Source organism: Nymphalis io, chromosome 19 (genome assembly GCF_905147045.1).
Source record: "Nymphalis io chromosome 19, ilAglIoxx1.1, whole genome shotgun sequence".
NCBI lineage: Eukaryota > Metazoa > Arthropoda > Insecta > Lepidoptera > Nymphalidae > Nymphalis > Nymphalis io.
In genome coordinates, this window is record NC_065906.1 from 4,758,596 (window position 1) to 4,783,764 (window position 25,169).

General features: G+C 32.1%; 1 protein-coding gene across 2 annotated transcripts in view; it reads right to left on the reverse strand.

Annotated features, from left to right (window-relative positions):
• Positions 1 to 25,169, reverse strand: part of LOC126776071 (ETS-like protein pointed) — a 125,428-nt gene that overhangs the window by 27,947 nt on the left and 72,312 nt on the right. Inside the window, exons 1-3 of one of the 2 annotated variants that reach the window (XM_050498342.1) lie at positions 23,271 to 23,508; positions 15,903 to 16,268; positions 7,053 to 7,169 (exon numbers count right to left, since the gene is read on the reverse strand). In XM_050498342.1, the coding sequence (XP_050354299.1) occupies positions 7,053 to 7,169; positions 15,903 to 15,945 (160 nt within the window). In that variant the 5' untranslated portion in view covers positions 15,946 to 16,268; positions 23,271 to 23,508. Of the gene's footprint in view, positions 1 to 7,052; positions 7,170 to 15,902; positions 16,269 to 23,270; positions 23,509 to 25,169 lie in introns of those variants that run through there. The other variant, XM_050498340.1, reaches the window with a different exon arrangement.

Here is a 25,169-nt window from a genome sequence, read left to right on the forward strand (position 1 = left end):
ATATTTTCTGTTTTTTATTTTGTAAAAAACATACCGACAGCCAAAATAATGCTACAGGACAAAAGAGCAACATAATTACTTTTTTTTAACTCTGAGCATTAAAAATTAACTTACGTCGAACAACATTCCTTTAACTAATTCGCTTACTGGGAAGTTTAAGCATCGCGACGCTTATCAATGAAATGATTATTATTATTTTCTTTCGTTTAATAAATTTGGATAGTTATGAAGAAATATATTAGTTAGAATGCCATTAAGACTTGTCATGATCCGAAACAGCTATTAATAAAGACAATAAAAATAATCCTTAGACGGCTTCGACAATGTGAATAGTATTTGGCAAAACTCTTGATACTTGGCGATGTCTTGGGATTCCATAGCGACCAAGGAAATCTTATCGTTTAAGCCTATTCATCTGTCTACGTCGACTATTCTAATCTATTGATGTATTAATATAAAAATAATAATGATTAAAAAAATATTAGTTTCTGTGTTTGAATTAAAAATTCATAAAAAGTCTCTAATTTCAAAACTATGAGAAGTTTAATTCTAAATATATTCTTTAGGTTTAAATTTTAGAAAGACAGTGCAGTTTTCACGTTGTTACTCTAGAAAACAGACAGAGTTACTCTTAAAAATATAGTTTATATATATAATGCCCTTATTTGAATTAAATACATGAATAATATGAAGAGAAGGCGAGGTATTTATTTATTTATAGAATCATAAAATCGGAGAAATATAAAAATATTTTTCAATATGGCGGCTACTCTAAAATACATAAGCTTTTACAATAAAATCTTTAACTATTGGAGTTAAATGGGAAACAGTCTAGCACGAGCAGTGAGACTTTGGCTATTTAGCTTCCTTATTACAAAACTATATATGCAGTATTATGAAATGGATGTTACAATCAATCTGCTGATAAAAATAAATCTTGTCGTAGATAACGTGTTCTAAAGGTTCATTTAATGCTCAACAGAGATCTCTACGAAAAGATAAATACTTAAACACGCTACTTGTGTATTCAATGAGTCTATTTTATTCTATATTTTTATGTCCTAGTTTTCTATTTCATTATTGCAACATAAATGGTGACCGGACTGTGTGCAAATGCGTCTGAGTAGGTACCACCCACTTATCCCATATCCTAACGCCAAATATATAATACATAGTATTGTTGTTTTTCGGTTTGAAGGGTGAGTGAGTCAGTGAAAAGACAGCCAAGGGATATAAGAGACATAGGGATGTCTTAATTGGTAATTAAGGACACCCAAGGTTGGTAGTGCATTGGCGATGTAAGAAATGGTTAATGTTTCTTAATTGGTTAATGCATTAATATTACAGCTGGTAATTATGCCGAAACTATGAGAGGCTCTAGTGATAGTGCCAGAAACAGCAGCGCCCTAGCACAAGACACAAGAGTCAAGCGATCGGTTACCAAACAGGTACATTATGAGTTTATATTTAACGAATACTTTCCAAAATTGTGGATTAATTTTTCACCAAATATCTAATCTACCGCCAAACATTAAAACACTTAGTATTCATATGTTTCGCATTATACCAGGCAGCTAGTGTAATTTCAATAACATATTTGATTTGACGAGCCGGGTGGTGTGGTTGGTAGATACTTGCCTTTCATGCCGAAGGTTGTGGGTTCGATTCTTACCCAGGACAGACATTAGTGTACATGAACACGTCTGTTTGTCCTGAGTCTGGGTGTAATTATCTATATAATTATGTATTTACAAAAGAAAAGTAGTATATGTAGTATATCAGTTGTCTGGTTTCCATAGCACAAGCTCTGCTTAATTTGGCATCAGATGGTCATGTGTGAATAATGTCCCAGGATATTATTATTATTATTATTATTATATTATATCCCGATAACATCTTAGACATCATGGTTGACTCAATGATAAGAAGTTTATTATTTACGTACCAGTATCTGTTTGATGATACATAACCTTATATTACACCAACCTTATAAACTCAAAAAAAAAAGTTTAATTAAAGGTAAAGCTACTACAGTTTTGAAATGTATATTATTCCCTTTCAAACGGATAATACGAATTTATTAATTATTCACAATTGAATGTTGTATAAAGTAAATTGTTTTATTCAATTATTAGGTATAATAATTAACAAGCCATTTCTAGTCGTTAAGTTTTAAGATCTATAAAGTGTAATTCTTTAATTATACTAACGTTTATACATAAGAAGAGAGCGATTTATAGTTTTATTTGCATATTTAAACTACGCTATTGCTTTTTAATTTCAGGTTAGTAATAGTAAGTAATAAGTAATACGTCACAGGCTGGAAATGTCCCGCAGCTAGGCTACGCCTATTCTTTTGAGGAGAGTATTTGGAGCTTATTCCACCACGCTACCCCAATGCGTATGCAATGGCTTGGTAGATACATATGTCATAGTGAATAATATTGATGTCAGGATAAAAAATATTATTTAAAATGAAATCTTGATTTGAATAAGCAAAGCGATCTCATTTGATATCTGCTGAGGTGAGTCAATCGTGGTCACAGATGTTCCTGATATGGCATGATTATAAAATTGCCTTCATAAATCTTTATTAGATGAGTATATTACGCTCTAGGTCACAGATGACGGCTGTTTATGCTAAACGACCAACAACGGTATTATGTATGTATATTGTTTATATTACGAACGTGGATTTGTTAAAATAAATATTTAAATAAATTATTTTAATTATAGGCCAATAATAGTCTGTTAATAAAAATCAAACTTTTTTTTTGCACTATGTAATATTACGTTAACAGGGTAAGACATGCAAATTAGTCGGACGCTATCGCCATCAACTAAAAGCTTTGAACACAAATGGTTGCGTTTAATATTCACAAAGGGACAATGTAACTATATTAATATTTTTTCTTGAGTGGAATCTTTCACCGCGAAATGTAAACGTACTATTTCGTAAAGAGTATTTTGAATTATTGACTTATATTTCAAGCGACAAAATACGTTTTTTATGTTATTTAGGCAGACGGGCAAACGGGCCACTTGATGGTAAGTAGTCACCATCACTCATAGATATTGGTTTATGTTATGTTCCTTGTACTCGTAGTTACACTGGCTCACACACCCTTCAAGCCAGCACGCAAAAGCACGCAAAGTAATGCTATTTAACGGTAAATTATATTCTGTTAATAGTGCTACAACGCTATCTTCCATCCTTTGCATAGTATCTGGTATGGATTTAGCCTTAATATGAACGGTGGAAAGTTGTCCTAGGCAGGCAGAGTTAAGCGCCGTCTTGCTTTATCATTACATCTCAATAAGCTACAGTTAGGCAATAAATAATGAGTGTATAATCAGGCCCGGACTTAGTGATCTAAGGCCCCTAGGCACTTTGATATTTGTGCTACCACCCATTCGGAAGCTATTAGAGTAGAATTTGCCCCACCCAACCAAAATAATATTTTTTACCTTTCGGTTGACCGGGCCCCTAGGCCGATGCCTTGTATGCTATTCCTAGGCTGTCGAGGGCTGAATATAATGAGACGAATAAAGACATAAAAACCCAGTTTTTTATCATACCTTTCAAATATTTTAACATAAAATGTAAAATGCAAATACATGCAAGAAAGATGACTGAAATTTCGAGTAGGTCTTATCAAAAATGTTTCAACCGGTTACATTGAATTTAATTTTACGACGCACTTTATTATGTTGAACAATTCGTCGACAGACTGATATGCAATTTGAGTGCAAATGTCTAAATATATCGTTAATAGTTTCAAAATTAAATGAATGTTTAAAGATAACTTTATCATTATTGGTTTAATTGTAAAGTACACATTTGTATAATAAATGCACTGCACTAACAAGGCTTAAGCCGGATGATAAATATTAAGATATTATAAAACATATGGCGAAAGACAACGGTGTGGTACTGAATTTTAAAAATCATTTTCATATAGCTTTAAATGATAGACAGTAATTAATTTAATTATACAAGAATTGGTACAATTATATTAATTATTAGGTACATTATTGTACAATTGCAGACGAACAGGATGAATTAAATGGTTTAATGGTTATGAATATATGGGTTTATTCTTGCATAAAACCATAATAATCCGTTTCTTATTAGCGGACTTCTTGTCAGGAGCATATTACATTGGATAATGAAAATGTTAGAAGGAAAAATAAGAATTTTTTTTTACGATATTTCAGTAATTTATTCTACATTGTGTATGACTTACAAGTTTTCCAAGTTTGATTGTTTTAAATTACGGATTCATAATGGATTTTAGCAATAATTTCGGATATGGAAAAGTTAATGTGTCTAGTATGCGCGTGATTTCGCACTGGACAACGGAAGCGCGAATAGACACGGCGCAGACGCACGCACTTCCGTCGGCGACGGGCGTCGAACACGTCACCTGTCCGCGACACGGTCTATGTATATGATAGATAAAGTAATATTTATAATGTTATAAAAAATCAAGTCTTGCAACGACAAGTTTTATTTTAAGGTAAATTCTAAGAGACCCAGTGTTCGCTTATTAAGAGTTTATCGCAACTTATTAAATTCATTTGTGGTTTGTGCCACTATGCGTATTTCTTTCTTTAATCTCTATTTCTCTTTGCTCGAATAATAATCTGTATTATATATATTGCAATATATTGCACACGACAGCTCTCTAATATTTACATAACAGTTCATAAGTCTTATTATCAATATTCTTACCATTTAATTTATTGTAATATGACACTCATTTTATGTCCGTACCATGATAATCTGTTTCCTTATTGCTTTTTTTCAAGGTTCTACTTTCAAATGAATTATTTTTAAAATTCGATATTTTTAAATCTCTTTATAATATTACATAAAATGACGTAATAATTCTGTTACGGCTTGACAAAATGTCGTAAATTATATAAAGAACTGGTATCTAAAATTTTGGCATTTGCCTTGTTTTGGAGATCAGATAATATCAATAATTTTTTTTAGGTTAAATTAATATATAATTTATAATCATGTGGTAACATTGAAATGAAATTAAAATAAACCTTAATTTTATGCTATATAAAGAACAATTTGTTAATTTAAAATATTTTAACTAATTACGCATTTGACATAATTAAATTAATTGTGTTAATATTTAATACATTTCATAATTAAAAGAAACTATAAAATACATTTTTGTAATCTTAATTAAAAAAAAATATCTTCGAAATCAAAATTAGAAACTTATTTAGAATTACATAAGATTTTATCATATGTTTAGTGAGTTACACATATTTTATTGCTAAATTAATTATTATATAAAGTTAGTATGTTCTATTTGGTTTACTTTAATATACATATATAGTTATAATTCTTATTATGACAAACTATTCTTTTTTACTGCTCGAGGTAAAGTCAAGGGAAATGAATGGAATGGGAATGAGAAATGGAAACCATCCCGGAGGACATGTATTACGAATAACGATTGGCGATATTGATTAGGGTTTTTTGATTTTTATTGTTATTTTAATTTACTTTTTGGTAAACTTCTAACTGTAATACTTGATATAATTTCATTCTCTTTTTGATAGATAAAAAATATGTTTATTGTTTGTTAAATGAGTCACATAAATTTTAACTGCCGTAACAAAAAAAAGTTAATTTTAAATTACTGTAGGCTATAGATAAAAAATTTCGTTTTTAATTTTATAAAACATTTAAGTATTAGATAATTATTTCAAATAGACTAATTTGTAAGAATGTTAATATTTCAAAAGAAACTTATAAGGTAATGATTTGTCTATATTGTACATATATCAAATAGCTGTACTTCTTTACTGACATCGTTTTTATACCATGTATATCCAAAGTTTGTGATCTATTACATCTGACTTTTTAAAAATATGTTTTCGTGGTTTATTACTTTTACTTCCTGATCATAAAAAAATCACTGAATGAGTAAACTCGTAAATGAAGTTCTGTGTATACAACTATAAAATAAATACTATCATATTTCGCTACAATGTTTTAACTCTTGTTAGACGGGTCGCGGTTTGCAAGCGTTTACATGTTTATAAAAAGCTTATAACTTGGATTGTTTGTTCAGCTCAAATCGATCAACTCAGTTCGAGTAAGCATGACCTGATTCTATAATAAAACACACGCAATACATATCAATAACATAGACGCAGGATTTTATGTATAAAGACTTTTTTATTAGTTTTTATTATTATTAATTTATTTTATAGAATGAATTGCATAATCTGACTGTGCATTAAGCTTATTTCTTTAAAATATTGTAAATTACATTATAAGTTTCTATTGCATATGTGTTGATCTGGTTACAAATAGAATTGTGGTATATAATTATGAATCGTCATAAAGGGTACACATGATATATCGCTAAAATTTCCATTGGCATTATGTGAGAGTTGATATCCGTATATATTACGAACTGTGATTATAGTCATATTAAAATTGTAGATCTTATTCTGTTACCTACTTTTTGAACAATTTGTAGAATATTATGTTGAAACAATCGAATCGGGCTGGATTTCAAACACTTTTAAGACGCATTCTGAGATGTTTTCTAATAAACTACAAAACACTGCAGCGAACATTAAACATCAGTAAAGTTTAATTTTATTGCAGATTTAAAGGTTTAACTGTTCGTCTTGAGTGTGTGTATTTTTTAAGTGTTTTAGAATTATCTGTTTTAGCAACTAAACTATTTTAATTAATAGGTATAGTAAGTACTTATTCATTTATTGCTTCAGGATAACACGACGAATAATGTTTCTTGTGATTTGCATAAATTCTTTGCTGAATGATGTTTATAGCACAGTGGATAAAACATGGTGTATCTTAACCGAAAGGTTGCGGCTTCAAGACAAGCGAGCACCAATGAGCTTTTATGTGCTTAATTTGTGTTATGTTAAGTATCGTGCTCGGCGTTGTTGGCAACCATCGTGCCTCACTGGAGTCTGGTGACCAGCAATGGGATATTTCTGAGCTGTTACATATATGGATGGATTTAATGATGGTTATAGGAAATTACCTTTTGGTACGCCGAGGCGCAGCTGTTCCTTCTCCCAGGAGGCGAAGGTAGCCTTCAGCGCCTCGGCCATCTTCTTATTGGTGCCGGGCGTGAGCGGCGGCACCTGTGATGGGATGTCTGCAAAAAAGAAAGATTATCAATAATGTATTGTACACTTCAACATAAAAGATACTTTAAATGTATATAAAAAAAAAACTACTACCATAAACTAAAATGATGAAAAAATATATATGTAAAGGCTTATTCTAAATTATTAAAAAATATATAATAATCACTGTACCGTAACAAAACGAAGATTTGACATTCGTCGAAATATATATTATAAATTCAAAAATACCTGTAACATATCACTTTAATTAAGCTAATAAGTGATAAAGCGAAACTAGTTTTGAAGGTTTTATCTCCTTGTTACACCAGCTACTGTTTAAACTTCTGTATCGACTCATAAACTTAGCTTTCTATTATGCAATCACATAACATAAATTAATAAAACTGATTATCTGTTTCTTGAATCAGGTTCCTAACCAATTACATGCTCTTACATTTAGTTTGGAAGATAAAAGGTTTTTTTATAAACAGACGATAAGGTTAAGGGTGCTTTTAGATCGGGCGATCGATGTTTTCTTATCTCCGATCGATTGAAACTCGTTCTGTTTACGATTGACAAAGATTGGTCGGTCGGCGTGTGGAGTTTGATTCAATTTAAGGTAATCAAATTATTATCGTCTTTTGTATATAATTTTCTGTATTATATATATTCCTATATTTGTTATCAATTAAAATTAAATTTTATTTATGTTAAAATAAGAAAACTTGGACATTGTCTTGTGTATTTCAAACACACGTATAAAAATAGCATAATTTTGATAAATATTATTAAATATATGTTTGAGTAATTTTGGCTCAATATCACAACAGAGATTAGAGTATTGGTAATGACATTAAATAAATTATATCTACCAAAATATGTGTTGACAAGATACATGTAAATTACCTCATTATTATTATTTAAAATAGACAAAATTTCATTATGTTCACAACCTGCTTGAACTAAGCTTTCCTATTTGCTTACACGTAATTTATAAGATGTAATTTCAAGTATCGATATATCCATGTAATATAATGGGAAGAGCTCAGTTAACTTCGGTAGAGAAACGCTAAAGTTAATTAGACCGATTGAGAAAATAAGTAGCTAAGATATTTCATTGGATAGTTAAAGGTTTGATTAGAGTAGGTAGCCAGCGATGGCGTCGAAATTACTGATCATTGATTACACAGGTGTAATACCAGTTACAAGCGACTAGCTTTTCACCCATTAATTCCTTGCTTCCATGGCGTTCATTTAATATCATGTAGCAGTATCTATAATTCAAAGATTTATTTATTAACAAAGTTTTTATCACCTATATGAGTTATAGAGACCGTACGAATAGTTATTTTTTTAACGTGAATGCCATAAACTTATGATCGAAGTGTGCGTGTGTCAGATTATTACTGTCCACAGCGGTATGTATCCTCTAATCAAACGTGAACTTCATCAAGCGACGTTTATTATCAACGGATTAATTACTTCATCTACGGTATTTACTTTTATTCCTACCGAGTAGTGAAGAACAAATTAATAGTTGATTTCTTTCGAGTCCCAATGGCTTGGAATAAAATAAATCAGAGATAAACAAGCAAGATTGCATCACGTATGTGTGAGTCGTGCGCGGACGCAGGCTTCATTCATAAGTGCGTCTGGTTTGCGTCGCGTGTGTGCGTGGGCGTGCGTGTGTGTGCGCGCGGCTTGCACACCTGCCGACCAGTTCTGAGATGTTGAGATTTGTACTGCTCTCCCACGGTCGGTGCCCGCTTCGATCTTCTAGCTGAACCGTTCTGATATCATTTAAATGTTTCATACGTATTCTCGTCCACGGGACGAAACACGAGATCGTTTATACACCGCAAAAAACTTATGTGAACTAAGACAGGTTACATGTGATTTACATTATTAATGTGTATGTTAATATTAAAATAATATTTCATACCAATACCAATCATTATGATGTCCTGATATATGTGAATATAGAGAAATATTATAAATAAAAATAATGTTTTTTTTATCCGTAGTAATGTTTTGAATAAGTGATATTTGAGTATCGCTTATAGAAACAAACACTTATCAATATATTAAAATTAATATTTAAATAAAACTATTTAAGATTTTGTACCCCAATGTTTGTTAAGATATTCGCGAATCTAAGGTATTGCGAAAAATCTAAGAAAACAATATATTATAATATTAAACAGTGGAGTAAGACTGTAGTGATTGTTGCGAATCACGCGGACATTAATTGCGAACTCCGGCGCATTGTGATTTACTTGTTGATGCGGCAGCTGCACTTGACTCACTGCGAATGTATCCTTGTGTGCAGTTATAACATAGGAATGATATCCTTTATCGGATAGGAGATTTGAAAAGGCTAAGATTTCTAATTTTATTATAACAAAACGAAATACGTTTTGCGACAGCCTATCCATTAAGAAAATATTTGTGAAGATCGTGTTATTTTTTAATTATCCGACTGAATCAATTAATATATATAATTTAACAATTAATTAAACATTTTGTTTTGTTTATTTTTTAAACGTTTCGAAAAAAATGTGTTTTGAAAAAAACACGCGACTTTAAACATAATGAACAATGTAAATTTCCTTTTTATATCGTACAAAAAGTATGCGTCTTATGTTATTATTTTTAAATTGATATTCACATGTACGAACACCTTTTCTGTTATAGATTTATTTTGTTTTTGTTTTTAAGGCCTTCTGCTTTTTAAGTTTAATATTTCAACATCATACTGGTATGGTGTGAAAATTGGCAATCCCATTTTAATATAAGCAGTACAAAAAATTAATCATCATAGTTATCGTGCGAAACCAAATGTGCTAATATAAACTAATTTGAATAAAACATCCCATGATTTTATTGATAATAAAATGTCGTCGACGTTTTTTTACGACGTAAACGGACAATATACCGTTAGTTTATTTTTAAATAGTTTTTTTATTCGTTTCGAATTTTTAACAGGTAGTTTTCGCACGAGGCTTCGCCCACATATTCTTTGCAGGTCTTAGGTATAAAAAAACATATATACTTCCTTGGAGTTAAAGCTACAAAGCATACATTTAAATTACATCAAAATCGGTTCAGTAGTTTAGCCGTGAAAACGTAAAAAACAGACGAAAACAAACAGACAGAGTTATTTTCGTATTTATAATATTAGTAAAGATTAAGGTCCTACAGCTGGGCAAAGATATCCTCTTAAGGATATGGATACTGAGTACAATCCACCTCCTACCGCGATTTGTTGTTTCCTCATGCAATTTGCCGTCACATAATATTCTCGAGGTGCTTACTAGGTTTCGACCTGCGGTTAACATCTAAACGTTTTATCCACCTGACCATCTTGACCTCAAGATTTATATATTTGACCAGTTTGGTACCTTATATCCTTTTATGTACCCGTACAACGTGTACGCACATGATGGTCGGTTCGGTAGGTAAGACGTAAAAGCGTAACAAACAAACAAACTCACTTTCTTATTTATAATATAAGTAGAGATTAGTTCATTTGAAAAATATGTATATGTTAATTTACCAATCACGAACATTACAAAAAGGTATATTTTCAACATCAGGATATATACATATATTAATTGTAACCTATTGCATATTCTTTGACATTTTACATAAATCAACTTGTATACGTTTGCTATTGTATTGTATGAAAAGTAATTGCAAATAAAACGCATTGGCTGCATCACGCACACCTGCGCACACGACTTATTAATATACACACGCATTATCATAAAATAATTATTCTTGATTTATTCATATAATTACGCACTAAACATATTCATAAGGATACAAAAAAAAGTTATTGTATAGCGAGATTCATGAATGTATTTTTATGTAATATATTAGATACGTAAAACCATATAATATAAGAATTTTAGTTTTAAATAAATAATTAATTAATCTGTCTTTTAAAGATGCGTTTTTACTTTATAAAATTTTATTTATGATTCCGTTTAATATTTAAATTAATAAAATATTTAATGAATTGAATAATGTTTACTCGTATTGCTGGTATTTTTATATGTATGAATAATAAAGTCCGTATTGTCTCTATCACAGTTTTTATACCTACATTTAAGTCTATAAAATAAAAAAATTAAAATTAAAAAGGAATTCATAAAATGGGTTTCATTTACTTTAAGAATTGTATTTCGAGATGACAAAAAAACGTGACAAGTTCCGTTTCCGTCATTAAGGTAATTAGTCCGGGTGATTTTGGCTTAATTATCATGTATGGTTTCCGATGGTCATCATCCGTCCAGCTGGATCGAAACCTTTGTTGTTGAATCGACTTTTCAATTTATTCACGTCCTTAAAATTAGCACTGAAATATTTGGAAATAATTACAGATTTTTAACATTTTCTTTATTTTTATAAACAACAAGTTATTACAGTGTTGTCATTTAAATTGTTACACGAATATAAAGGTGCGATTTTAGCTTCATTATTTTGAAACATGTTATATGCTATAGAAAGATTATATATTAATAGTTCTAATGAGATTTGCAAAATTTTAGGTTATTTGTGTTAAGAGTTTCGTGATGAATTTCTGTGATGAAAAGTAGATAAAAAATGCTCTTAGTCTTATGTCGTGTTTATTCTTAAGATTACATTGGGAGTTAAAACACGTGTTTGATGCAATAAAATGTAAGTATCCACGGAAATGAAGACGGTTCAAGTTTTTCTTTCTACATCAATGTTCACATTATAGCTTAATGAAAACGTTCAGGTTGTTTTAAATCTCTTGGGCTTGTTAATGGCTGTACACAGCATGGATCCCGGCTTTGTGCTTTTTGTCCCTGGTATTATTGCTTCGTATAAAACTGAAGCAATCTTGCATCAGTACTGTTTTTGTTTAACATTGTGATTCAATTATTTTTTTTGAAAAGCAGCTTTTAGTTATGCCAGAGAACATTGATTATTCATTGAAATTAACTATTCGTCTCATTTTTGAAATTTAGATTGGCTTGAGAAGACTGACGTCATTTTTTTACAAGATAATGTCATTTCATCATTGGATGATCTTACACGTTCTGGGATTCCTTCTCAATATTTCCTAAACTAGACGTAATAAACGGCCTCGCATAAAATTTTCAATATTCTTAAGTTCATACAGTGTCAGAACACTGAGTCTCTAAACACAATATTATCAAACTAAAATAAAAAGAAACTTACAATAAAATTCTAAAGTAATTTAATGTAACTACGCATTAATTGGTGTAGTTACTATTCGCTGCTATTGCTTTTTTACTTTACATTAAATACTGTGAAAATGATTCTTTTAACGGATTATTCAATAACTTGTCTAAAACAGTAAGTAAATTAGGGTAAAACAAAACAATCATGTTTGGTAGAAGTTAGTTGATTTTGAAGGTTAAATGCAAATTGTATGTATCGACAGTGCGCCGAATCGTGAATGGCGTTGATAACGGCACAATGGGCCGGAGATGCGCGCGGGCACACAACACAACACAAAAGTTGCCTTACAACCTTCGCTATTTTATTAAGCAGATTAATGACAATTGGTAATTTCTTACAACGACCAACCATTTATAGTTTGTTCAATCGAGATGGCATCGAACGTTGTGGATGTACAACTAAGTTTTTTTTATTTTAAATATGTTAATACATAAAGTGCACAGTGGTGAAGGAATACATCGTGAAAACTATTTATACAGATGTCCTATATCCAACAATCTGTAGAGAAGCAGTGCCAACTCTTTTATTAAAAATAAGAAGAGAGCTACGATCAACACGGGACATTTAACGAGCTTTTTCTTCTGTATATTTCTGTTATCAATTTTATTTGACGTTATCAAAATATGATTTGTTTCATTTTTAAACTACATTTCTTATAGCTTTTTTTAATTACAAAAGGAGTTTATGCTATATGATGATTTAACAAAATTGTCGTAAAAGTGTACGTTTATATATTGTTATACATATATTTATATTTAAAATATTACTCTATCAGTTCACGATACACGAAGTATTGTGTTATTCTACATGTATTTTTAAATACGCGGCATCGAGCGTTTTCCTAAAAATTTTTTGTTGCCGTTGTATCTGATCAAACAATTCAAATGCCCTACATTTCCCTCGTGACCACACGACAACAGGTGGCGAGGTGGCGACGTGGCGAGTAGGGTTGAATGGAGGGGAACGGCACTTGTTGCGCGGTTTTATATGAAGACACTACTCCGATTGAATTTATAACTTCATTTCTTTAACTTTTGAATAATTAAACAGGAAATTATGGCAATTCTAAACATGTAAAAAGTTTTATATAACACTTAAATACTTTTTTGTTTACAGCCTTTATATGATGTCTAATTAATGCTACGTTGAATATTTCATATGTAATTTAATATACTTTTTGAAAAACTATAAAAAGTAGATATTCTACTTGAGATTAGCTGGACATAACTGTATCTTTTTATTTCAAGCTATTAACGCCGTGACACGGCGTGACTACAATAGCTTCAAATAACAAAAGCTCGCGCCATTTTTACTGGCTTCTCCATTGTTCATTTGAACTTGGAACGTCGCGTGACGTAAACGGCGCGTGCGATGTTTTGCATTCAAATCGCCGTCTTCACTCATAATTACTCCAATAACTGTTACAGGCGTTCTTATAAGCGAAATAACACTACACGGTGCATTTCATTCGACCTACCATAAATGGGTATTAACGAAGCAAAATGAAAATATTTAGAAGTTCACTTATTATGATCTTTACTGGTATGGCTTTGTGCAAGCTCGTCTGGGTATCACCCACTCATCAGATATTCTACCGCCAAACAGCAGTACTTGGTATTGTTGTGTTCCGGTTTGAAGGGTGAGTGAGCAAGTGTAATTATAGGCACAAGGGACATAACATCTTAGTTCCCAAGGTTGGTGGCGCATTTTAGATGTAAGCTATGGTTAACATTTCTTACAATGCCATTATCTATGGGCGTTTGTGACCACTTACCATCACCACCACTATATTTGCTCCTCCACCTACCTATGCTATAAAAAAATCTCTACGCCTTAACTTTATTTGGTATTTTGTTCATAGTTAAGTAAGGTGTTCAGGCCATGAGTAGAGATTCATCAAAATATTAAACGAATCATAGGCTTAATTTTTTTTGTGACAATGGATGTAATATAATTTTTAAATGGTTTGTGTCCAATCATCTAGAATATGAGAACGCTTTGTGTGATCACGGTGCTCATTTTGTTAGGCTTTTGGCGTTGTTAAGGTTAAAATTGGTTAATAAGTTTAAATAAAAATAAGATGTATGAATATGATATAGTGACTCAAACGATAGAAAAAACTAGTCTTATAAAACCGACGGAAAAAACCATTAGCATTTTGTTCTACCTTTTTAAATGGTAGCTAACAATAGTGGGCATATTAATCTAAAGATCTGTAACGTTGATCACGAATGTAGGCGAGAGACCTTTGCTCAATGACAGAGGCGGCGCGGGCGCATCATCTCATTGAGCGCGCACCGGATGGGCCAATCAGCGGCGTGAATGGACGCCCCCGCGCATGCGCGCTGATGCTGTTCGGTGCGTTATTAGCTCCCGTACTAGATGCCTTCTTCTTTGTTATATCAGTAAATTGTTATGACTTTTTATGGCCCCCGTGTGTGTTGAGTCGTAAACGCGTTCCTACTGTTGCTTCATTGACTTACTATTGTTCGCTTGAGATACTCTTAGAACTTTATTATGATGTCTTTCTTTGTGTTTATAGTTTGACGAACTATAAAGACATTGACTCTAAGATTAATAAAATAAGTCACAGGTTTATTTAATATTTTAAAATTACGCTCATTAAGTTAATTGTATGAAATTGATGTATTTTTTTAATTATAGGTTTTATATTTGCTATTAATATTTTAAAGATGCTGACGATGTATTTGCCGGTCAGTCGTACACAAACAATGTTCGGCAACAGTTCTCAGGCTGTGCACGAAGTCTTCACTTTCAAGATCAGCAGAGCATGCGCAGATCATAATTACGGTAATGAAGCTTGCACAACCGCTGCCCTACGTTTGTAGGCACGCGATGTTACGGATCGTGCTGCTTTGTTATAGGATAAAATATAATTTAAAATAAATCAAAGAGTAACTAAAGTGATAGTTTTTTTTTTATTGACGCTTATATTTTTGTCGGTAAGTCGTGTTATATCGATCGTTTACGTAATTATTGAAATATCGTATGAATTTCGATTCTAAATCTTGATACTTTTTATAATAATAGTATTTATTTAAAATATTTTCAAGGGTAGTTATTCAAGCGTTACCAATGGTTCGCTATTTTACAAGAGTTGATACGCATTAGAAGCGTATATTCATATATTTCTTACGGTCACGGAGCGTTAACATTTGGTACAAGAGCAGGCGAAACCGAGAGCGTTGCGTCACTCTGAGGATGATACATCGCCTTTTCACAACCGACAATAATAGTGTTGCAAATTTTAAATTCGAATTCTGCAAATGGCCGACTGCTGTCAGACCGTCAACGTATGAATGACAGTTATTATTTTTAATTTGTCACTTATCTGTTTTAAAAGTATTAGATTTCTTTACATTGTGAGAGTAAACTTATACGTATTTAACATATTCTTACCAGCTACTATTAGCTAGATAACGTAGAATGACAAAATGGTTTCGTTTTAGAATACTATATAGTACTCTATTTCGATATTTTTACCAGTTATTTTATCGTTTACTGACCTTTTGGCTTATTGAAAGCTTTCATCATGACTTTGATTCCCATGCCTGCAATTGCCGCCGTCGATCTTGTCTGCCGCGGGCTCTTGAAGTCCGATCTATCCACACTCGCACTATTCTTTTGAATATATATAGTCGTTTTGAGCACTTTTTATTTACAAATGTCTATTTAGTCTATAATTTACAATATACAAACTAAAATTCTATTTTAAATAAGATCAATAAATATCACACTTATTTTTTTGTTAACTGTCAGAATATTAGTCTAAACACTCTTCACTATTTTTCATTTTGTCGGTGATTTTTCTTTACGTCACCGTTGAAAAGTTCATTTACTTCTCACTGATCAGTGCTCATACTTCGTTACACCTACAAGAATTTCATAATTTGAGTCTATTGAATTTTGCCGTCGACTATAGATTAGCGAATTAAATATTAAACGTACGTTATTAACAGATAACCAATGCGTCAAGTTGCACGTTGTTCTCGAAACGAAGTCAAGCAATATTCAAATAACATGGAACATTCCCACAGGTGCGTGGTACGGCCCAGTCGTTTCCGGTTCCCTACTTGCCACCCGCACCTACCCTCTAGTTTAACCCCCACCGAGCTCACAGTTCTCACACGGTCCGTTAGTCCGTGACGAACAATTTCGCTAAATTTTGTGGTTAGGGTTTTGACCCTTGCGTATAAACATCATAATAAACGACGCTTCTATCGTCATTTGTTTAAACAGCTAAATTACTTATTCAATTTCAATTCATTTTAAGATACTCTTAATAAAAAATAATTAAACATCAATTAAAAAAAAAACTGTTAGTCAACAAAGCTTAAGTAATATAGATAGAAAGTCTATAAGCCCTAAAGCAATTATACATAATTGTATGAATGTCACATTATTTAAACGTATTAATTTAATAATATCATTGAATTAATTTTTTTATTAAAACGGATGACTTTAATAATATGCATGTCATATATTACATAACAAATTGATAGTCACGGTGCAACCGACCGAGATGAGGGTTCAAGGGTTAAATGCGTGTAAACATCTTTATTCCGATTTAATAACCGCTTTGTAGAAGGGTCGGTAAGTATAGTGGTTATCGAAAATATTAAACTTTAAGTATTATTAACGAGTTAGTGGCAAACATTTTAATTAATACGTAAGAATTTTTTTATCAGTTCACACGATTGTTTAAGTTTGTGAACTTGAGAGGTCATAAAGTATTGTTTATTATTTTGGTTTTTTTTTTTGAGATTTTTGGATTTTGAGAAAATTCTCTTAACCGCAGCCAATTGAGAACAAATGGGCCTTAATGTATACATATATTCAATCTAACTTACTTAGCGATGATGGGGGCGACGAATTGCCCTCAATGAAAATCAAATTTAGACACCACATGTATCATATTGGATAGTTGAACGATCACATTCAAAAGTTACATGTAAATCGAATGTAAAAAAAAAAGTAACCACAGCTGTTTTATTTAAAATATAAATGAGAAACATTTTATTATAGAAATATTCCTTTAGGCAGTGAACTTTGTATCGAGAACGATCCATTGTGCCGCAAGTGTCATTTAATAGGGCCAGTTAACTCGTCCAATATTGGAGGACAATAGTTCAATGCGAATAGTGATATGATTATTTAGTAATAGTATTACAGACTATCGTGTGAAAATTGTCTTGAAAATATTGTATTTTGAAATTTCAGTAACTGGTTTTCTTGTAAATGAAACGTTTGTTTTAATATGTTCGTATTCTATGCGTTCACGCTTCGTTCGTCCGATTGAGTGGAAACTTAGTACAGTTGTTGTTGGCACCTTTGTGAAGGTTTCTTGCATAGTAAGTACCATCAGCGATACTATCAAGTTGCGCGAGTCGCATCGGATAATTATTATTACCTACAAATAATAATTGGAAAAGCTTTGCAACGAACACCGAGAATTAGCGTTAAGTAAACTTTCATGGCAAATAAGTGTCTAGCAGTGTTAATGTGACTGCGGTTAATCATGTGGTCGAGCTGAGATTGCCGACCGCGGGTCAACTAACTCGATTGTCGCTCCCAATTTGTCTCCCCAACTACCTAAGCGGGAATGACTGTTAAATTCTAAATACTTGAACTTACGAGATATTTTATGGAAATTTGATGGACATTTGGAATATTCGATACTTATTATAAATAATTTATATGTATTTATTTTAGTGTATGTGAAATCTTAAAATTCGAACACAAAGTGTGTGATGTCGTATAACAAAGAATTTACATCTCGGTGCGTTAATTAATGCCTGCGGCCGACTACAGCAAATACTAAGCGTTGGGTGTCAATTGCACTGCGGGATCAACCGGGGTCGGCTCTAATTTCTATCTCATCTTCGACCCCTTAATAGGAAAGTGGACACCCGCATGCACGCTAAATAACTTTAATGTGGATTTTGTATTTAAACAACGAAACAATGTGTTCGGGTACATTTAAAATTACAAGCACGTCGGTATTCAATTTATTCAGACTCGTTCGACAGAGATCGTTTTGTTCGTCCGAGAACACGTTTGCCTCTGTGATGTTTTGATGGGACATTCGCGAGATTTTAAACGCTTTTACGCGTTGCGAGCAAACAAACATCGTGACAATGGATGCTTCGGCGAAGCGTGTGTGACGCGGGAATCGATTCAAATGTGGAACAATGCTTGTATAACAATTCGGTAATGTTGATGCAAGCAACAATGTTATAGATTGTTCGGTGCGCTCTGCGTAAGCTAAGTTTTATACAAATTGTCAAACTATTATACAATGTTGATACATAACACAAATTGTTTGCATATTTGACGCTCACTTTGCACTCTGGTGATCATTTAACTATTCAAATATACGTATTAGCGTGTTAACTGTATGTGAAATATTAAACGTACAAATTACAAATAATTGACTTGAGATGTATATTTTATGAGGATTTTCAATTATAAAAAAAGTTGGATGATGTACAAGTTTTATTATTAATCTGTGGTCGAGCTAACAAATAGCACAGATAATGTAGCGACGGTCGCCCGTTCCAACCATCCCAAGTGATTTGACCTTAGACCGTTCAATTAAAACGTTATGGACGGTGGGGCGGCGATGATAAATGTGACTACAATAGGTAATTACTACGACGTACATGTAGAGACTTAGATTTATTTCAAGTGAATGGTACTTAGGTTTTTATACTGATAAAAATAAAATTACTCAGAGGCATTTTTTTTTTTTTAATTTTGATTACCCATCTAAATGATATATACTTATTATTGGTTAGTTAGTGGTGAATTTTACCTTTGTATAGCCATAAGTGTAATTGAGTATGTTACTTTGTCTCATTTTAAAGTCAAGTTATAAATATTTTACCATAAGCTGTGCTTAAATCTAATGAATTATAATTCAAACAAATCTGTAACACCTAGTGGCAATTACATATTACGTGACCGTTAACGAATAAGGTCGTCGTTATAAAAAGTGAACCTAAGAACTGATACAGATATGCCATATTAATTCCTTAACATATAAGGTCTGGCTGGTTATATTGAAATGTAATCTCACAAAAAACATAACTTTTTTTAAGTCCTTGCCACATTTAGGTGAGCCTAAAAACTTCTTACAGTGAATTGTGGCCTTACGATGTAGAATACGTCTGTTATATTACAAGGGTGTCCCCATTTCAACTTGAATCTACATATTAATGAATGCAATACGATAAGCTTCTGTAAATACAACGAGGAGCCGTCCAAACATTATGAAAATGATAAGTAAATATGCAGCGACGCTTCGGCCTGAAATGTTACTTGAATTTATCATATATATAAGTGAATAAATATTTTATGAACGTGAAAAATGCAAATGTCTAAGACATTTTCAGCGACGTCATATTTAATATGATAGCTGTGAGCTTGAGTTTGTACATTTATTAATAATATTTTTTCGGGCAACAATTGGGAGACAAAATTGGCGATTATTATCGGATTCTTTGGCGTCTATCTCGTGTGGGTGTTTTGAAAAGTTAGGTAAATGAGATTACAAGGCGTGCACATGAACGGCGTGAAGCGTGGGGCGGGCTGACCGGCGATTGGCGAACACCTCCCACCGCCCACGCGCATGCGCAGCGTGCCGCCCGCGAGAAAAATCTCTGAGAGGAAAACTCTACGTCTCAGAATCTATGATATTCAAATTTTTATGAATATTTTATTGCGTGGGCGGCATAACAGCCGCTTCGGTTCTCGATAATGCATGAAATGGCGACCACGATCTTTACGACCTTGTTATTTTTAGTAATTGCAATTCAGATACTGTGGGTTTAAAAAATACTTTTTATTAAATACCAAAAGCTTTTGTTGTTTACCTTATTAATAAAATGTTTATGTGAATATTTATTTAAGACCTTTTCCAGTTTATGTGTAGGTACAAATTAATATTAATGAACTTAATATATTTACTCAAATCGTAAATACGTCCTCTGCATTTCGGTTTATAAATATAGGGGCTCATTAGACATTCAAATGTAAGCGATTTCAGTACTTTTGTATGTTAATTCCATGAGTATAGGGTTAAGTTCAGTGTCGAGTTTTACGTAACATTTTCATTTAAGAACACAAATACATTAAATAATATACACTCGCTTTATATAATTTCTTTATATTCAATTTAATAAAATATTAAAACTTCAACATTCCTTTTATATTTTTTTCTACTGTAATAAATAATAATTAGTTAAAAACACTCAAGACATAAATATGGTCGTGTTCAAAACGTGTTTAAAATCATTAATTTTCCGTTAGATTAAATGTAAATTGAAAATTTAACTGGTGTTCGAATTAATTTAAATATAGATGCCTAATTTAGCCTTGTTATATATTCCCTGTGAAATTAGGTCGCTACGTGTCACTGTGCCATTAGGGACTATTAACAGCATGTTAACGTTGGCTGAAAATATTTCCTAACACGTTGCGGCAAATTTATTGATGCGTTGAAGACAGATAAACACATCCATAGCATAAAATAGGATGGAACTGGTGCTTGAGACATTTTCTTTTTGTTAAATCCCATAGATAATAATATAATTAATTAATTATATATAAATATATATATGTCTGTAATTAATTGTCGTGTACTGTCATTAAATTATACAGTTCAGAAACCTTTTTCATCGCAGAAACCTAAAGCTAAAGCTTTAGATGATTATTGTCGATTAGGGAAACCCTAAAAATGTTTTTCTTTAAAAACATTTTAAAGATTATTATTGTCTATGTCGTCGTATCTGTTTTTTGCTACCTTGGTATAATTATATTTAATGACGAATTTAAAAATAAAATTTTTGTTACAAATGACCAAATATAATTGCGGATATTGTTAATTTTGAATTTTCTACTCAGGTTATTATCTTTAAACGCAATTTATAGTCTTAAATGTGTCGTTTATAAAAAAAACCAATGAGCAATTATTTAAAATAGTTTTATAAATTAATTTTAATGTTACTATTTTACTGGATGTTCACCATAATGTTATTGACAAAAAAAAAATAGCAGTTCGCCGTACTACATTATAAAGAGGCTAAGTTTCCAAGCCCAACAATTTGTATTTGAAATAGTGACTCATGAGCATGGTTGGTTGACTGCGAAAATTTGACATTTTATCCACGCAAACTACAAACAAACGCTGGGTATAGTTATTTTGGAAGTATCAAGTTATAAAAAATATCGGTAAACAAATAATTAAATATTATAAGTAATTAATGCTATATATACATTTAAAGCAATAAACTTTAGTTTTATTTCTTGTAATGATATTAAGTATCTACTAAAATTTAAGATTTCCGTATATAAAAATGTGTTTCGGAGATATTGGTAGAGTTCATCAAAATAAGATGTCGAATGTAAGTACTACGTATTATTTAGTGTATTCTGACTAGGTAAAAGTGGAGAGATCACTTTCATTAATGCAGAATATAAATGAATCGCAGAATGAAATTCGTGCAAAGTAGGATCAAGTTACCGTATTTGTCTTTTTTTAAAAGTAATATATATATATTAAGTTATAAGTTTTATTCGAACTAGATTTTTTTTATTAACTTCTAGGTAAATATTATTAAAAATGTTAATCGATGATCTATATATTTGATTTGTACAAAAATAAAAGGTTAAAAGAGTTTGTATTATTTGTATTGTAACACCGACTACGACCTTGGTGTATTTATATATTTTGTATTGCAGCTCAAAACATTGTGTCCATAATGTTTGGTTATGTTGAAAGCAAGCGTGACCGGGAAAACGAGAAATAGTTTACTTTCAGCAACTAATTACAGTTCTGTGAACTTGAGTTAAATAAACAATTTGTCCGTGATTCATTACGGGCTAGGACTCGGTGTGATTTTACGTTTTTGTAAGATTTTTTTATAAAATCTAATTTACTTCGCGATATTTTTTGTGTATTGATAAATTATGTACAAAAAGGTATTATTTTGTTGTTTCTACGTGGATATTGCAACATTTTTATATAAATTATGTATAAAGCATGTAGGGTACAGAATGACGCCCGAAAGAACACCTGTATCCGACGCAGCGCATTTATAAAAACAGATTGTGTAAGTATATAATTAAAAATACATTATTATCCTTATAAATATAAGGTTCTAATATGTTTGCTTGTTCTAATCTACAATCAATATAATCAATTGTGCAATAACATTACGAAGCACGTTGCTATGAAACGCATTCAGTAAAAACACAAGCACAAGTACTGGAAGGCACCCTAAATGGGGTCTGACGATGCTCTTATCTATAGCTATTGTTTAACACGCTTTTTTCATTCCCACGCTCGTTGGCGAGCGTTGAGCGAAGCTGATAACGCTCTACCTGCTTGTACCTGATCGTCTCAAGGAATTCTGACTAAGTACGCGAGGAAAACACAGTCAAAGATGGTTTAAGAGTTACTATTTTCAAAAGGAGTGATTGGTTTCACAGATTATAACATTACTTAAAAACACATTTAAATTATAAGCAAAAAAATCGACGCAATGGTTACTGTTTGCTATCCACCTGTTTGTTTATCGCCGCCTTTAAAATTGTAACAAGAAATATCGTGCGACATAAATTTCATTTTGCTAAAAATCATTTAAGTGACAAAAAGTTATTGAAATAATAATTATTGAATAGAAATATGTGTAATATTTAAATTTTGTATTCGTCGCATGACAGCATTGTTAAATTTTAAATGGAAATGCATCAAACAAAGCGAGTCGGTAGTCAAGTGCAAAATTCATCGGGACCCACGCATGTTAGAAGGACAGATATGTTGCATTAGGTATAAGAGCCGAATCCATTATCCAATGACGTATAGCAATTACCCATTTAATGTAATTTGGGCCATTGTAAATGTGTCCAGTGCGATTTCTCGTACATTCTCAGCATCACTCACTCAAAAGCACCAATTAACGAAATCACAAAGGAGCAAACACTTTGTGGGCACAGATTGATAGCGAGCGTTCGTGTTCCGGACCGGTCATTTCAAATTCGGTATCGGATATCCAGAGTTTTCAGTGGCAGGCTGTGAGGGCGCGCGCGTGCGTCTCTGCGGCCGATGCGCGACTACTCGCGCTCAATGGGCGCCGGCGGTGGGGCGAAGCTCTCTGTCTCGCGGCTCACTCCCAGCGAGCTTACGAAAATCACCAATTGCGCCTGTCCCTCATTAAATAATCACATTTACGCGAGTACTTTCGTTAATGCAATCAACCGCACCGATCGCACTGCCCGAAAATGACTGCTTTCAGATAACATTTAAAATGCGAATGTTCGCGAGGTTTTGAAGAGCTTCCGTTTAAAGCTGTAGTGCGGCGCTATGCATCCGGTACCACCTGCTCGCACTCGATAAGAGACAACGCGTTGGAAGGAGATGAAGTGATCGTTCAAAACACAGACCGGATGGCCGACTCGGTTATGAATGAATGCACTGTCTCTGTCTAACACGTGCATTCACGTGATGTGGTCTCGCTTGTCTACAGGTTGTCGTCGTAGAGGAAGTGAAAGGGACAGGAGGTGTCGTAGTAAATATTGCGCTCCATCGGGAGTATAACTAAAGGTCTCCAATTTTTTGTTGCATCAAAAAAGGTCTCCAACCAACTTCATTCATAGATTTCAAATGACAATCGTGTACTGTTAAATCTATTTTGCTTATAAACACAAACAGTCTACATTTCGATATTATTTGAGAATCATAAGTATCATATATATACATTCAAAATGAAATATTTTTATGAACACATTTTTATAAAAACAAAAAGTAGTTATATACAATAGATCTATTTAATGTTTTCCTTTTCATATAAAACTATTGTAAAATATAATCGAGAATAGAATTAACATTTTTAGTTCTAAACTAATACACAAGTATACATACTAAAATACGTCATCGGTTCTTCCTAACATTCACAAAGGAAATCGTAAAAAGACTTCGACAACATCGAGGGAAATATAAAGAAATAAAGATCTTTAAAATTCATGCATTGTCCTTAAGCACAACAGAGCCTATATCGGTTATTTCGAAATGATCTTACCTTTTACAACTGGTATTTTACTATAAACTTATATCAGATGTATATATTTATTTCTAGAAGACAAATTTTAATTATCTAAAAATAGATTTTAAATAGAAATTCTAAATAAAATCTTAACCTTACGGAATTTAAATAAATTCTTGCTACTAAGTTTTCTGTCTAGAGTTTTAATAGATATTTGGTTGGTGGTTGGTGGTTTTTGAAATAATGTAATGAATTAGTGAAATTGTTTTTTTGATTTGGGGATAGTAATTAGACACACTAAAACAGTTGAGATGATGTTTGATTGTACGTCTGCAGCTTTAATTTAAATAAAAATCATATCATAGCTGAAAACAATACTAAATAACATAGCAACCTCTTGAAAAATAAAGAATGGAATATATGTTTTTTTTAGGGCCAAAGTGACGTTTAGGTGCGGCTCACTATTTCATTGTCAGTTATCTGTGGGCGCGGTACAAACGGTCCGTGTCAATGTTTAACTCGGCGCACGTGGACAATATAGTACGAGCAAACATCGGGACATATGTAAGTTTTTTTTTATTTTATTTTTTTATAAATATGGCAGTTATCGCGCAAAGATGGCATACGATTAATTTTATTGAGACTTTTTTTTGACATGCTAGGCGACGAAAGAAAACATCGTGAGTTCTGCATGTGTAAGCACTGTCGTGGAATAAGCCCAAATGCGCA